Below are 16,390 nucleotides of genomic sequence, written 5' to 3'. Positions count from 1 at the left end.
CACACCACAATTTTTTGCCTCCTATCCTCCTATCTCTAGCTGAGTAAGTGCCCAACTGCCACTTACTCCGGAGGAGGAGCAAGATGGCGGATTGATGCCGCCACCACAGAGCACAACCGAGTGAGCTCCACCCGATACCCGAAATAGGATAGACTTACCCTCATTTTTCGTGAAAGCGCAGCAATCGGAGAGGAACTGCATTTGAGCTGTATTGAGCGGCGGTGTAACAGCAGTGTGCTGCGAACTGTTGTGAGAATCACCACACCTAGTCCACATCCTCATACCTGAAGCGCCCCCCGCCTCGTCCCTCTGAAACACTTAAAAACACTTTAAAAAAAACTATAGATTGGAGCGTAGCCCGTAGCCCGGGGGAGAGTGCAATGTGTATAACGTAGCCGCATGGCTTGGTAAAGGAAAAAAAGCGGAGAGGAACGGGGGAAAAAAAGGAACCGAAGCTGCTGTGACTTCTGAAAATACCTGAAGTGCCTCACGGAGCGGATGTGGCAGTCTCTCGCATTTAGATTTGGACGTTTAGTCTTAGCGTCTCGGCTTCTCCACTGGAAATTGGGAAGCCGGCCTGCAGTAAGGGGACCAAGCCTGGTCTTTGCTGTTGCTCCAGCGGTAGCAGTGGCAGCTATCTCATCAACTTCTCTGCCAGTCTCCCCGTCATCCCTGGCCAAGAAGATGGCACCAAAAACGGCTCCACGGAGTACTCGAGACGGTCGGAACATTGGAGCAGGAGTGGGAATAGGAGAGGGGGCTGCTGCGAATATGTCTCTGAGGACATCGGAAGGAGTTGGGAAGCCATTACACGCAGGCAGCTCTAAGAAGGGCAGAGGGCATGACAGCCTGCTGGAGGCTCTGCCGGCGGCTACTGAATCTGGGGTTATCATGGAAGGTAGTAGTGACACCTCATTTAATGCTGCGCATATAGTACTAAATGCTGCCTTAGTTACTGCAACTGCTACTGCTACAACTGCAACTGCCGCTGTTACAATTATAACTGATACTATAACTGCAACTGCTACTGTTTTAAGTGGTTCAGGCGATACGATAGACATTAATGATGCTATAAAAGCTTCTTCTGCTACATCCGTCACTGATACTGCTACTGTTACTTCTACTGTTTCTGAGCTACCGGAACCTACTGCTACTTTTACTCCAAATGATAATATAGCTGTGTCTTTGCCTCTGCCTCTATCTACTTTATTGTCTGCTGAAGGCGGTCTGAATCTAATCAATAGGGATACTGGTGCAGAGGATGCACTGATTGCGCATGATGGAACTATCCATTTGAAAAAAGCTTAGAATTGGGGTCAAACGGCTGCAGTGCTATAGATAAAACTCCCATGGATACCGCCGCTGCGGGTAGAGATGAGGGAGATTTGGAGGGAGATTCTTTCGACGATATTGACGACAATGAAGATACTATGGAACTCTCAAAGGTATCTTTGGATAAAAGGGGAAAGGGAAAGGGGAAGGCAAAAATAAAAGTAAGGGCAGCAAAAACAAGAAGAAACCGCCTGTAGGACAGAATGGGGAGCAGAATGTCGGACAGAATGTGACTACACCACGTTGAAAGCTAATTCCTGACAACAGCCCTTTGGGTAAATGGATACAGGCAAAAGGAGGCATCAAGAGTGTGGCATTACTAAACTCAGGAAGCGCCCCTGGCGAGAACATATCAGCAAAACCTCTATCAGTAGTATCGATAGTAGATATTTCAATGAGTCCAACAAAGCTCCCCTCAGGTGGAGTAAGCTTTACGCACCCAGTCTCTACTATAGAAGGAATTCAAGGTACCACAGATACCACTATAGGTGCTCAGGAGGTGACTATAACAACTGACGGTGTAGGAACAGTCTGTAATCAAGATGCTATCACACCTTCATTGTGTCTGATACTGCAGTCACTTAAGGAGCAAAGACAAAAAGCTCAATATCACTATACGCAGGTCCAGGAAAATAATAGCAGAGTACAGCAGTCTCTGCAGGAGATGGCGGATCAGCTGGGGAGCCTAACCAAGGATATTACAGAATTACAACAGAGGGTTGTTGTCACGGAGGAGCTATCAAGTCGCACAGACAACCTCACAAAGAAACACAATGTTCAGATCCTAGCGATGCAGATCAAGCTGGAGGACATGGAAAACCGCCAGCACCGACAAAATTTAAAACTTTTTGGCATCCCTGAAGGCTCAGAGGGGGCGGACCTGAGGTCTTATATTGTGCAACTACTCCAGAAAGCCTTCCCTGAACTCGCCGATTGGGATTGGGGTTCTCAATTGCAGAGGGTCCATAGACTTCCAATTATTCAGAGGGGCAAGGGCGGGCAATACCCACAACCATTTATGATTTATTTTGGGAACTTTCTATTGAGACAGGCAGTCGCATTGAAAGCCCGACCTAATTCCCCGGTAAGAGTAGGATCTATAAGCTTTTTTGTTAGATCTGACCCAAGCAAGGTCACGATGGACAGACGTTGGAAGCTACACAAATATATAGACTCTATAAAGGCACTGGGTGCGCAAGTCTTCTTACAAGAACCGGCGCGCTTAAAAGTTCTCAAAAATGGCAATACTTATTTTTTTGCAGGAGAGAAGGAAATCGAGCAGGCTATGGCAAAGTGGAAAATGGAGGCTGAATTACAAAAATAGAATGAGGGTCGCAAATTATTGACTTTGGCAGTTCTTTTTTCTAATATCTAATTTCTTTCTTCTTTTCTGCACGGCTTCGTATTTAGCTTATGTTTAGATTAGGCTCAGCTGCTGTCCGGTTATCTCTGTTTTAGGGATAGAGGACGGCATTCGGTATTAATAATATATGCATTATACAAAAGGATAGATAGCTATATATCGTTAGCAAAGTTAGGCACGAATCTAGGGAGAAGGGAAACATTTCTGATTAATATGATAAGGGTGCACGGGGGGAGAACACTATGGTAGAAGCTCTGTAGGGGCTGCCTAGTTAGCGGCAGCTGAGTAAAGGGGGAATCCTCTTCCAAGGGACAGGGTGGGGGGGTTGTGGAGGGGGGGAGGAAAAGGTGGGCAAAAAATGTCATCACTAGGGCATTGCAGTTTACTAGGTATTTTCTTTTTGTTTGAATTTAATTGTTCAATATTCACTTATCTGAAAGGCAAGATTGAAAAAATAAATAGAGTAATGGCTATTGAGGTATTAAAGGGGGCACAAGCAAAGGCCAGGAAACCTTAATATGGATCAGATTAAGTGCATGATCTGGAATGTGGCTGGCCTCAATAGTACTACCAAACGCAAGCTAGTTTGGGAGGAGTTGAGAATGTATCAACCCCATTTAATAGCTATAACAGAAACACATATATGTACAAAGATCGCAACTTGCTAAAACAATTGGGGTACAAGATTATTACATGCACTACACAATCAATTTCTCTAAAAGGGGTAGCTATTCTTAAAGAAAAAAGGTTTAATTGTAGAGTGTTAAAAAGTCAACCTTTCTAATTCTAAAGCATTTCTGCCTTCTCCCTTTCACGCATGCAGCGAAGCAAGTTGATTCTCTGAGCTGCGTTGCATGAAAGAATGGTAAATCTGCCTCTAGGTGTTAAAGCCTCAAAGTAAAAACCTTTGAGTGAACTGATCCTTCTTGACTAACTGACTTCTGTTCCATTGTGTTCAGCCTACAAATGTGCCTTTGGTCCGAATCAACCACATTCAGTGAATTCTAGTTGGTGCAATGTGTTATATTGGTGCTTTGTACCATAGAAATTTACATTCTGTATCTTCATTTCCTCTTACCTAATTTTAAATATGTTTGTGTCTTTTTTCTCTATACATATTTCTTTTTTTCTGAATTATTTGGGGTCTTTATTGTGTTGTGTTCTTAACTTTAATGCTGTATGGCCCTGTTTGGATCTAACATGCATTTAGCTGGGGAAATCCTCAGCCGATAGGAATTGTGCAGAGATTCACTTAGATCTGTTTTGTTACCTAATCAGATTGTGTTTATTAATTTGGGGGGTGTACTACCAGCTCCCAAATTAAAAAGCCACTTTGTGACATAAATCAAATTTGTTTAACAATTGAGGTGTTCCCTTTCTTCATTCAAGCTTAACAATTAGATTCCCACTCCCTCCTGTTCCTAAGAATATCTGAAAATGTAATTTTCTCTGAATTAATTTGCATGATTTTTTTATTTATATGGTAATCATTCAACCTATGAGAAAGAATTTGAATATATGCAGTTGGAAATAATGATGGTGGCCCTGCAAACTACAATTGTCTCAAAACATTAGCATGTGTCACTCTCTCTGTTGTTGCCTATTCTAAAAATGCCTCCATTGTGACTGTTATTTATTGATGCCCCTGCATGTTTTGCTGTATGTTTTAGGGTCTACCATATGTTGAAATGAGAATTTACTGTCCAGTGCACAAATTAGGTTTAATTTGTAAATAAAAACTCTTATTTTACTTTTATACTTTGAAATAGTTCATTTACCCTAAATTGCTGGTAGTTAATTAATTAAGTGACAAATTCTGTTACATATAATTTATATTAATGTCCTGATAATGTTGTTTAACCATACAAAGTAATGCACATTCACAAATCTACTTGATGTGCATGAGTCACAAAAGAGAACATTATGTGTGTAACTTGTGCAGTCTTTTTATTGACCATGGTGTAGAAAAGTGGGTAGAGAAAGGGTAAAAGTGCAACATGAACTAGTTTGCATGTATAAAATAGGAAGAGTCATGGACAGATAATTGAAGTGGAGTCTACAAACACAAAGACCCTTATTACGATGTCTGAGAGAGTTGCCTCTGACTGACACAGTTGCGGACTGGGAACCAACTGACCTCAGGTCGGCGGTTCCGACATCAGTATTTGGATGCGAGGGCACATGGTGAAGTCGGAAACATACATTTTTAAATGGGAACTTGTGCGGCAGGCTGAAACCGCCCACAGCACAAGATCCCATTGAACAATGGAAGTTTTTAAACATCCCTGCATCCCTGTTTTTAAACATCCCTGAACGGTGTGGCAGCACCGTAGGCGCCATAGGTGTTTAGGGGGTCTCAATAGGTGACCCCAAGTTCTGAATGCGGAGGGCCAGGGGGAAGGGGGCCCCAAAGTCAGTTTCTCACAGCCAGCCCATGTCGTAAAGGCCAACATGGATTGACTGTCGGAAACTGGCATCATAATCTCGATAGCGAAAATACCGTCCGTAAGAGATTATAAGGGCTTTCCGACTGGCCAATGGGCTCCTTAAGCCCATGGAACCATGTCGGATTCCTGAGCCGGTTTAAACTCTGACCGCTGTCATCATAAAACTGCCGTCGGATTTTAAACCTACCATGCCAGTCAGAGCAGTGGTTGGAGGCTTTCCGACGACATCGTAATCAGGCCCAAAATAGGTCTGAATGCGGAGGACCAGGTGGAAGGGGGCCCCAAAGTCAGTTTCTCACAGCCAGCCCATGTCGGAAAGGTCAATATGGATTGACTGTCAAAAACTGACATCATAATCTCTGACCGACATCGTAATCAGGCAGGAGAGTAGGAGAAGAGCAGAGATGATGCGGGACAGGGCCGGCAAAGGTAAGTTAACTTTTTTTAAATTTAATTTTATATTAAACTCCACCACGACCAGTCCCCGCGTGACCCAGCCCCCCCACCCGCAAGTCATGCCAGCCATGACTGGACCAACGCTGATCAATGATTTACAAGAAACATGGCAGTTTGCCCAACTCATCAGAGTGCGAGTGAACCAACAGTTTGGTGGACTGGTTACTTTGCTGCCTTTGTGGCAAAATGAGACTGAAATTCAATAATTCATGTGGGGCAAGTCGAAAGGAAATAGCAACATTTTTTTCCGATTTTCTCACACTAATGAATATTTTTCCCACTGATGTTGTGCACATTTGTAAATGTAGGGATAATTGCATTTTTTCCCGAGGCACTTCACCATGAGTAGTTTCTTTGCTCACACTTTAAGTATATCTTTATGGTCAAATGTTTCAGAATTATGCGAATTATATATTTTTATGAACATTTTACACAAGGCGAATATAAAATGATTATGAATTGTTCATTTTGTGACCAGCTGCACTTTGCTCTAGGTTCATATTGCAAAAACAAAGTCCTTTGAGGATCACGGAGATCACATTGACTGGTTGTATATGTTGCTGGTGTGTACATAAACCTGTGAATAAGAATAGTGATAATATTATTAAGACACCGTCCAAGCCATTGCACTGCTGATTGTCCATAATTTCATTTTGTGAAATCATTTCTCCTTCTGTTTCCTCAGATACGAGTTGAGAATAATAATCTGGAACACTGAGGATGTTGTTTTAGAGGACGAGAACATATTTACCGGTCAAAGGTCAAGCGACATCTATGTCAAAGGGTGAGTTCCATCAGTCGGGGTATGCCAGGTCCACTTTAAAATAAGTTCATCACTGCATGTCTAGTTCATGCACAAAGACAAAAAGGGAGGTGATTTATATGAAGTTCTGCCTTAGATTGCTGCCTTTTTTTCCTTACCCTGTATTTTTTAAATTGCCTAGCCCAAAGTTCTGTAATATGCCTGGAAACCAGAATCTTAAACCATGTGGATTTTCACTTAAATATCCACCTGGTTTGGATTAGTGTAAAAGTGCAATTTTCGTGTTATTTTTATTCCGTTTTTTTCTTAACTCTGAAAATAATTTTACCTATGGAATATCAAGTTGTCTCCGGCAGCCCTATGCAATGAGGCCAGTTGATACTATGACTGAATGATCTGATTTTTGAAGCGCCGACAGTTGCCCCTGAGGGCATCCCTGCGTCAGCCCCATAACTCACGGCACTTTAACCCCTTCGAGGCTGATGACGAGCTCAGCTCGTCATGAGCGTAACCTGCCATGCGTCATGACGAGCTGAGCTCGTCATGTAACGCGGTAATTTTAAAATTGCCGCGTACAGCGGGAAAAGCCGCCGCATCGATGCACAAAATGACACTGCGGTGAACAGTCGGGTCTTCAGGAGCGTCCTAAATGAATGAATTTCTTACATGATGGAACAAATCACAAGAGGAATGTGCCACAACACAATTGGGCACTGACAATTGTAGCACCTAAACCCAGAAATTTCAACCTAAACAATTACCCATGACAAGAGGAGGTTTATTCCAAGCTTTAGCCGCCAGGAAGCAGAATACATTTCTTACCTTTCTTTGCCGTTTGAACTTTGGAATTTTTAATAAGGCCTTCCTTACTCAATCTCAAAAGTATGGAAGGAGAATAAGGCAGTCGCGTAGCTGGACACTGCCGGCCATGGCGGTCCCTGCCTTTGCCGCCTGCACTGAAGAGCTGGGAGGAATCGGGGGAGGGGAGGGTTGGCGATAAATTCTGTGTTTGCCGCTACTGCATGTAAGGGGGGTGGAGCCGCCCTCAAAACTCATGCCGCCGTCACCCCCATTGCTACGCCACTGGAATATGGAGAAAACCTATCCTGGAGGTAAGTTGGACTGATACCATATAAGGCTCTTTGAGCCAACACCAGAGGCTTAAACTGAATGTTTTATAGCGCAGTGCTGGGGTAGTCCAAGAACCAGATGCACTGTCGAGTTTTGAGTCACCTGTAATCAATTTAACAGGCTATTGTTGTAATCAAGTCTAGAGTAATTAAGGCATGTACCACTGATTTACACGCCTGCAAAGAAAGAGGAAGGGACAGCCAATGCAGGTAAGAGCAGTGGGGTGGTGCAGCGTGGGGAGTCGGGGAGTTGACAGACAACGATGACGGAAAATAAAAATAAATAAAAAAGAAAACTATTTACTTTACGCTCGCTGCATCACTGAGTCGAGGATGTGGCGAGCGCAAGGTAAGTGGTTTTCTTTTTCTTTCGTTTCCCTCATCGTTGTCTGTTGACTCCCCGCTCCCCCCACCCAGACGATCTTACCTTCACTGAAAGTGTCTGGGTACAGAAATCGTTTTAGAGCTTTCAAAATAGAAAAACATGAGCCAGTAACTACCAGCACTTGGAGACGAAAAGACAAAATTGAAACTCAAATTTCTAGCAGTGGATACAGGAGTAGGTGGAGTAGGAAAGTCTTCAGGCCACCAATCAGAGACTGAAAACTTGGGAAAATTCTCTCTATAGCCAAAATATAAGATCTCTGTTTTATCAGAATTACATTTAAGCAAGCTATTTATCCATTTAACGACTTTTGTTAGGCACATTTTAAAAGAAGCAGCCGGAGTGTTAGTAGAGCAGTCCTTCAAGAAAATTAGCTGGGTATCATCAGCATATGAGATTACCGTAATAACAAAATATTCAATCAGTGCTGCATGGGGGCCATGCCGTGGGGGCACTGGCTTTGACGCCTCCGTTGCAGTGACTTTTTCATAAGGCACTGCCATGGGACCATCAAAGAACCGCCTGCCAGGGACTAAAAAAATTGTAATCTGGCGGGCCGTGTCAGTACGGCTTTGGCAGTCTTGGAGCAGTGTGGCGGCCCCGTACCAAGACTGCCAAAGTCGTAATTAGGCCCTAAATAAGGCTTTTATTGCAATCACAATTTGTGTCTTCGTGCTAAATTCACCATGAATTTATCTCATGAATTCGACTGTTTTCCTTCAAAATTGTTTTACTTCCCACTTTCATTTGGGACTACTTTTCCTCTTTTCTTGTTTTATTTTGTATCCAATAGTTATTTTCCTATTGTCTGTATTCTTTGTCCTTTTTGCCTTTTCCATTTTCTCTTCTGTTTGCCTTTATTCTAATTATCTTATCTATTTTGTCCTGAGCTACCCCTCTTTTAATTTTTAATGCCTTTTAATTTTTTGAGAGAGAGTCACTCTAAATATGTTCAGTTTCGAAGTGAACAATTCAAAGTGTTAAGATAATACATTTGTAACCATATCATCCAATAGCAGGACAAACGTATTACTATTCAAGAGATGTGTAAGTGTACTAATTACTTGAGAAACCTATCCTTATAGGTGGCTGAAGGGACTCGAGGATGACAGTCAGGAGACAGACGTCCATTACAACTCTCTAACTGGAGAAGGAAACTTCAACTGGCGCTTCGTCTACCCTTTCTTCTATATGCCAGCAGAAAAGCAAATGGTTGTCAGCAAAAGAGAAAATATATTTTCTTTAGAGAAGACAGAACGCAAAATTCCGGCGGTGCTCTTGCTCCAGGTCTGGGATTTCGACAGGCTTTCCTCGGATGACTTTCTGGGTAAGTAAACGAGTTCGGAAAGTTGTCTTTCTGTGTTACTTTCAAGATCATCCAACATCATGCATTAGTTCAAAGATAGAAACTATTTGTTTGCTTATAATGTATAAGTATACCGAACACAAGCATTGGCAAAGACAACATAATGCACTGGTGACACCTTTTGGTTTTGCCAATGCTTATTTCCCCCTAGATGGATATGCAAGACAAATTTTATTGGTATTTCTTTTATTAGTTTAGGAAATAACATTACAAGTGTGGCACAAAGAATGTGCATGCATCTGCAGCAGCAATCTTTCAATGGTAAACAGTCATTACAAGATGGCCACCTTGAACCAAAGTGCATGCCAGCTTGTCATGAATTTTGTTTAGGTTTAGGAAAAATGATTCACACATGCATGGCCACTGTGCATACATACCAGAAGCGACTGCCATCCTGTAATGATTTTTCGTAAACTAAAAAAAACTCTTACTAGATAGCCCTTGCACATGCATAGCAGCCATCTTGGATAGATTTTTTTTTAAGTTCACGTCAAATGATTCCAAGAACACCACTGCATATGCATGCGCATTGGAATGCAGTGGTGTAACAAAACTTGTGGGGGCCTCCCTGCAAGGTACATGGAGGGGCCCCTGTTTTGGATTTAATCAGGAGCTCTTAGGCCGGAGTACGGTGCTGGGTGGGGCCCCTTCAGCTCTGCCCCTCCCCCCCCCCGCACCGCGGAGGCCACGGGGGCCTGTGTTATGCCACTTAAACAATTTGAAGTTCATCCACCAATATGGGTGGCATACAGAGCACATGGTGCTGATGTATGAAGTGGCTGCTTGGAGGGCCTCATTTGTTTTATAAACAGAGCTGGGTGGGAAAGGAGTAGGTGGGGGACAGAAAGAGGAAAATAAAATTGTCCCTAATTTTTCCAATACAATGTCCGATGTCAGTTGTGAAAGAATATATTCATCAAATCAAAACACTATGAGACTGACATGCTGCTTAGATGGGACAAATACCACAATAGGGAGGAAAACCATTAAATCCCGAGCAGAGAAGGGGAAGAGACAGGTGAGGGATGGACTCTTGATTATAAACACAGAAAGCTCCCTCTGAGCTTATATTGGATATAATAATTCTATTTGCCCACAGACAGCTGAAGCTATCTCAAGGCTCGATCTAGAAATGAGGATCTTTACGAGCATTTGAAAAATGCTGTACATTCATCAAATAATGACAACACTAAAATGTGGCTTGCCTGGAGAGGCTGCATTAAATGCAAACACAATGTGGAAGGCAGAGAAGAAATAATAGGTCTGATGATGTGACAGAGAACACTCTTTTGAGTTAACAGTGTGAGGACAGACTAAGGTGGGTTTTCAGATTTAAAACAAAAATTGCTTAATTTAGCACTTTTCTACTGCATGGAATATGATAGATAGCTATTGAGATGATTCTGAAGTATAATTAGTTTATGTCGTTTCAATATAGTGTTGTGGTACTGTGCCAACAGCCAACAAACCAGCAAGGACTCTCATGGACCGCTTTACTTTTTCCTTTGTCCTGGCCGCCATTTTGCTGCTGTTCTCGGCCGCTTTTTTTGTACCCGCCATCTTGTCCATTCCCTCGTCCTTTACCCTTTTCCCTCGCTTCCCCCTTGACGATCCTCAAATGTTTCTTCCCTTTTCTGTACTGCCTTTTCTCCATACCCTTGTATCCCTCCCACCCTCCCTTGGTGATGTGACTGCGTCCCCCCTCCGACTCCACTTAATGGAACTCTGCTCTCCTGTTTTTTTTGGGTCTTGACCTGAGAAAGTCTATGTGTAAATATATATGTATATAGAGATAACTCTAATCACTAGTATATGCAGTAGACCTTTGTACTCTCTACCATTCCTATGTGACTCTTAGAGTATATCTATTTGTATCTCTTCCTTGAGTGACTTTACTACTTGTACATTTGCAATTTTTCTTTCTGTTTGTATCTCCTCCTTGTGTGACTTTACATCTTGTACATTTGCAATTTTTTTTCTGTTTGTATATCCTCCTTGTGTGACTTTACATCTTGTACATTTAGAATTTTTTTTGCTTGTATCTTTTATATAACGCATGTAATCCTAAGTCCTTATGTTTTGCAACTGGTTCTTATGTAAAGCGCTCTGACACCTTTGGGTAAAGTTTGCGCTATATAAAATCGCAATAAATAAAAAAATAAAATTTAAATAAATATGAGTCTGGCGGCACTGCCATGCATAGTGAAAGTTCCAGGACCTCCAGAGGTATAATTCGGGTTTTTACTCCATGAAAAGGCTGGCAGCCCTGAAACAAAGGGGTTCCTACAGAGCCCCCTGTTGCACCTTTTCATGGGATGCATGTAGGGGTGCACAACATGTGCCCCCTCTGTGTGCATGCATCCCAGTTCCTGCATGGCCTGGGCTTTACTGTCCATGCCGTGCAGGAACTTTTTTGAGCATTCACATTTCAGGGCCCATTTTCAGGGGCACTGCCGTGGGACCGCCGAAAAAAGCCCACCAAACACGAGGAAACTCATAATCTGGTGGGTGGTGCACACCTGGGTTTGGTGGTGTGGGAGCAGGCCACCTGCATGGCGGTCCACTCCAGCACCGCCAAACTTGTAATCAAGCCGTACGTGTTTCACAAGAATGCATTTCACTCATAATTAAATTACTGCATTGGCTATTTCTGTCACCCTCAAAGGCATTGCTGCCGTGAAGGAGATTCGGAGTTGCAGTCATGCAGATGCCAAGCAAAAAACCTGGCCCTGGGTTGCTTGTGTTCTGGTTCAGGGAGGACCTGTCTAGGCAGTTCGGGCTGGACTGTTCCCATCAGAGCAGAGTCAAGATGGATTTGCATGTAGCTGAGTCCAAATTGAGGTGGCATGACGTGCAAAATAAAGATGGACTGGGATGAGGCCCAAGTGATTACCAGTGGTTGAGATTAACTCAAGCTTTCTATCCATCACATTTATTATTTACTTTAGTGTGTGCCCCCTAATTGGGATGGTCATGCCCAGATGTGGGCCTGTGCACACTGTGTCACTGGAACCAACCTGAACCCGGGAGATGAGCCTATAACAAGCGCAAAACCGATGCTGGCTTGCTTTTGTTCTCGTTCAGGGAGGATCTGGCTTGGCATTTCAGGCTGGTCTGTTCCCATTGGAGCAGGGCTCAAGACTGATATGCAGATAGCTAGGTCCAAACTGAGGTGGTTTAGTGTGCAAAACAACACCGGTCTGGCATATGGCCTGAGTGATTATCAGTTGCTTAAATAAATTAAATTATTCCATCCAACACTTTTTTATGACTCCTAGTCATAGGCACCAGTTCTAGTGAAAGAGCAGCTGCCCTCAAATTGGACTAGAGGGACCACAGAGAAGTAGTTTCTCATTTCCTTGGCCACACCTGTAGGGCCTTTAAGTTAAGCCTGTCTGTGCAGTGCCATAGCTAGCAGGGGGTTAACCTCAGGTTTATTTCATGACTTTAGTGGTTCGCGATAACAATGGTTGTGGTTATCACTTGAGTTGGGTACTCACACCCCTTAACTAAAGCCCAATTTCTTATAAGGATGTTCTTGGGTTGGTTCATATGGCTGCCCAAGTAGTGCACCAGATGGAGTAACCTCCACATATCCATCTTCCATAGTCAGTCACCTACTACAGTCCATTTTTCTGTACCTCTGTGTGATCCATCAGTAGCTAGACTGTTCTGATAGTGGGGATGTGGGACTGCATGCTGACAGAGTCTCTGCTAAGACTTAGGTATGCCTGGCACAAACTGTCTTTTCTAGTGGCCCATCTCCTTTAGCTATTCAGTGATGATTCAGGATCCTGAGGTAGTTGTTCAAAATTAACATGCAATGTCCCTTGCTTATGCTCTCTGTTAAAAGCTGTTAGACTTCTAAAATAATTTCTCACTGGCCTTGTTGCAGACTGTGGTGCCTAATTAATGAGTCTCTTAAACTTGGAATGTGAGTCTGGAAAGGGGAAAGATCTTGGTCACTAGGGCTTGAATGGGGAACTCCACAGACTCTTTCGAGGGTTTAGAGTGAGTTTAGAGTGAAGGAAATGTACACAGATCATAGAAATAACCCATAATTGATGTTTTAATATAGTGCATTTGTAAAGGAGTTTCAGGCTGTTAATCCTGGGTCACACACTGCTAATCAAGAAACTTCATCTTGATCCCAGGAGCTCAGCATGCCAGAGAGATGGGCTTCAGTGGCTTAGCTTCCTTCATAATTTCCCACCCACTTCATTTAGCCTTAAAGAAGGTTTCTTTGTCTGGGTCTCTGGAAAAGATTGTGATCAAAGTGTTACGGATTTTAAAACAGCTTGGAGTATATGCCTTCCATTCCAATTTTGATACTAACTGTATTCTGTTATTTGGACAGACACAATCTTAGCTTGTCACTAATTACAAAAGCATGCCACCCTTCTTCACATCTGAGGTGCCCCACCTGTTAACAGCCACGAAGGTGGTGCTGTATGCAAGATGAGTATTGCCTTTGTGTAGCCAAAAAGGAAATACCACCACACTAGAAAATTAGAGCTAATTTACAAAACCTGATTCTGTTGGTGCATATGGCATGATTTGTGCCACGGGGGTGGTGCTGTATGCAAGATGAGTATTGCCTTTGTGTAGCCAAAAAGAAAATACCACCACACTAGAAAATTAGAGCTAATTTACAAAACCTGATTCTGTTGGTGCATATGGCATGATTTGTGTCTGCGTATGTGCCTGGCTGTGTGACCGCATGCGGGCATGTGTGCTGATGTGTGTCACCTTGATAAAAACTAAACTGCTATGCCAGGTGATGTTGAACGTCTTTTTCAATCAAACCTATCAAACAGACAGATTGCTTATAATGCACAACGAGTGGGTTTTGTACCCTCCATTCAACCACTGGCTTTGTTTGATCTGCCTCTTTCAGCAATTGGCTAGAATCTGTCAATCACTTATTTTCTGAGCCTGATGGAGTAATCATCTCTCTATTGCAGTATTTCCCAAACTGTTGATCGTAACCCACTGGTGGGCCGTGAGCCAATTTGTTGTGGGTCTCGAAAGTTCAAGCAATAAATAAAGATGCCTTTAAATTCTGTATTTATCTTGTCACATTTGCTGCCCTTCAAATGTCAGGCTGTGTCTTCTGACAAATTGCTGCTTATATTTTGTACATGGGAATTGGTTTTTACAAACTCATCTCATTTGGCAGTTGGAGAAAGAAAAGTAAAGTGAATTATGTGACACTCTTGCTGGTGTACAGGAAGTGGAAAGGAAAGGCTGCAGGATTTCAATCAATCCATCAATGTAAACTTTATTCGTTTTTTAAATAAAAACTATGAAAATAAAACAAGCCATAATATACACATCAGTTAAAAACCATCCTCAAAATGATCAATTTAAAAATCTGATTAACATACAGTGTACGAAAGTACATTGAGTAAGCCACAGATCATAAAAAGTACACTGTTGAAAATTTATATAAAAAGAAATGTAAAATAATAGCAGCTGTCCTATGCACCAAAGAAATGTAATCACAACTTTTTTGCAGCCTAATATCAACTTGTAAAAAACTAAGAACATTTAAAATAATATCTCCCGAAACCATTTGCAAATATGTGAGGTTGGGTCCAACCTGAGTAAAGTTAACCCTTTTCAGTATGGGGAGGATGTATAGCTTCCTGTGCGCAGCATAAAAGCTGCAAAACATTGTAAAATGTAACCTGTCCTATGAAGACCTACTGTCGTATATATAAACAACAAGAAAGTTAGGGTTTCATTGGGTCACTCCTCTACCCCTCAATTTACTGAATAACAACAACTAAAGAGTGCCACAGGGTGCAACAAACACAGGAAAATGAATGTGCTTAATCAGACTAGTTTATAACCCTAAAAATAACTTTAATGTCACAGAATAAAGTGTGATAAGTGAGCAAAAAGAAGAAAACCACTATCACTAATTCACCACTTTTTTTCACATAAAAAATACACAAAAAAACCCGCTCTGCTGTAAATCAGGTGTTGTAGCACACTGGGGGGACATTTGGTCTCCCCAGTGGGAACCCAGTGATGAAGCATGTCACCACTAGGTTGGTGAGTGAGGGTTCTTTTTAGAAAAAAAAATGTTTTCTTCTTTTTGCTCACTTATCACACTTTATTCTGTGACATTAAAGTTCTTTTTAGGGTTGTAAACTAGTTTAATTAAGCACATTCATTTTCTTGTGTTTGTTACACCCTGTGGCACTCTTTTGTTGTTGTTATTTACGACCGACTGTCGTAGCCACAGGACATACGGTTATGTACCCTATTCCCCTCACAAGGGTAGGCTAACAGGAAAGGCAGTAGGTCCAACCGAAACCTGTTTAATAAAAAGAGGTCATACTTACTTTTGACACACAGAAAGTAAGGCTCAGTGCAGGGCGCAGTTTTCAACATAACATATCGACGAACACTGAGCTTCATTAGGGCATGCTCTTCCCAGACCAATAGCCTCTTTCTAAAAAATGGTCTTTCACCCAATTATAATACTTCTTACAAATCCTATCTGGGTTACTAAATCAATCTCCCATACCTAAATTCAAAAACCTATCCCTGATATATACGAACCCAGGAATGTGATGCACTTGCACTTGCATCACATTCCTGGGTTCAAATATATCAGGGCAAAACAATCCTTTATGGTCTCCTTGCTCAATTGGATCCCAGGCCAGGACCAAATATTCAACCAAAAGGAGAAAGGGTGAAATGATGTGATATCAGTTAAATAAGACACTCCCATATCTTTGTGCACCGAAACTGTAGGGGCGCTTTGCGGAGCGCACTGGATCCATCTCCAAAAAGTTTTTCTCAACAATTTGTAGCTCATTGTGGGCTGTACATACCCAGATCTCGCTCCCATAAACTACTTTGGAAATACATTTGGCCCTGTAGATCTGTGAAAGAGCCCCTGTAGGTCTATTACCCAACTATGATACAAAGTTGAAAACAGTGGCGTTCGCCCTAACAATGTCCTTTTTTTCCCTACTAACCAGGGTGTGCCAATTCAAAGCAGAGTCGAACAGCAGACCCAGATAAAAAAAATAGGCTGGTCTTTGGCACAGGGGAAGATTCTACTTTAAAAGTAGTTGCTTTTGTGAATCTTGGGCCAGCAATCATCACAGAAGAAGTGTTATCATTTACTG

At 42.3% G+C, this 16,390-nt stretch overlaps 1 protein-coding gene across 1 annotated transcript in view; it reads left to right on the top strand.

Annotated features, from left to right (window-relative positions):
- FER1L6 (fer-1 like family member 6) overlaps positions 1-16,390 on the top strand; it is a 777,028-nt gene that overhangs the window by 686,075 nt on the left and 74,563 nt on the right. The window contains exons 37-38 of the mRNA XM_078686795.1: positions 6,284-6,382; positions 8,962-9,203. Of these exons, the coding sequence (XP_078542921.1) occupies positions 6,284-6,382; positions 8,962-9,203 (341 nt within the window). The remainder of the gene's footprint in view (positions 1-6,283; positions 6,383-8,961; positions 9,204-16,390) is intronic.

Source organism: Lissotriton helveticus, chromosome 4_1, assembly GCF_964261635.1.
Source record: "Lissotriton helveticus chromosome 4_1, aLisHel1.1, whole genome shotgun sequence".
Classification (NCBI taxonomy): Eukaryota; Metazoa; Chordata; class Amphibia; order Caudata; family Salamandridae; genus Lissotriton; species Lissotriton helveticus.
Note: the sequence above shows the minus strand (reverse complement) of the source record. Positions and strands in the feature narration are given on the sequence as shown.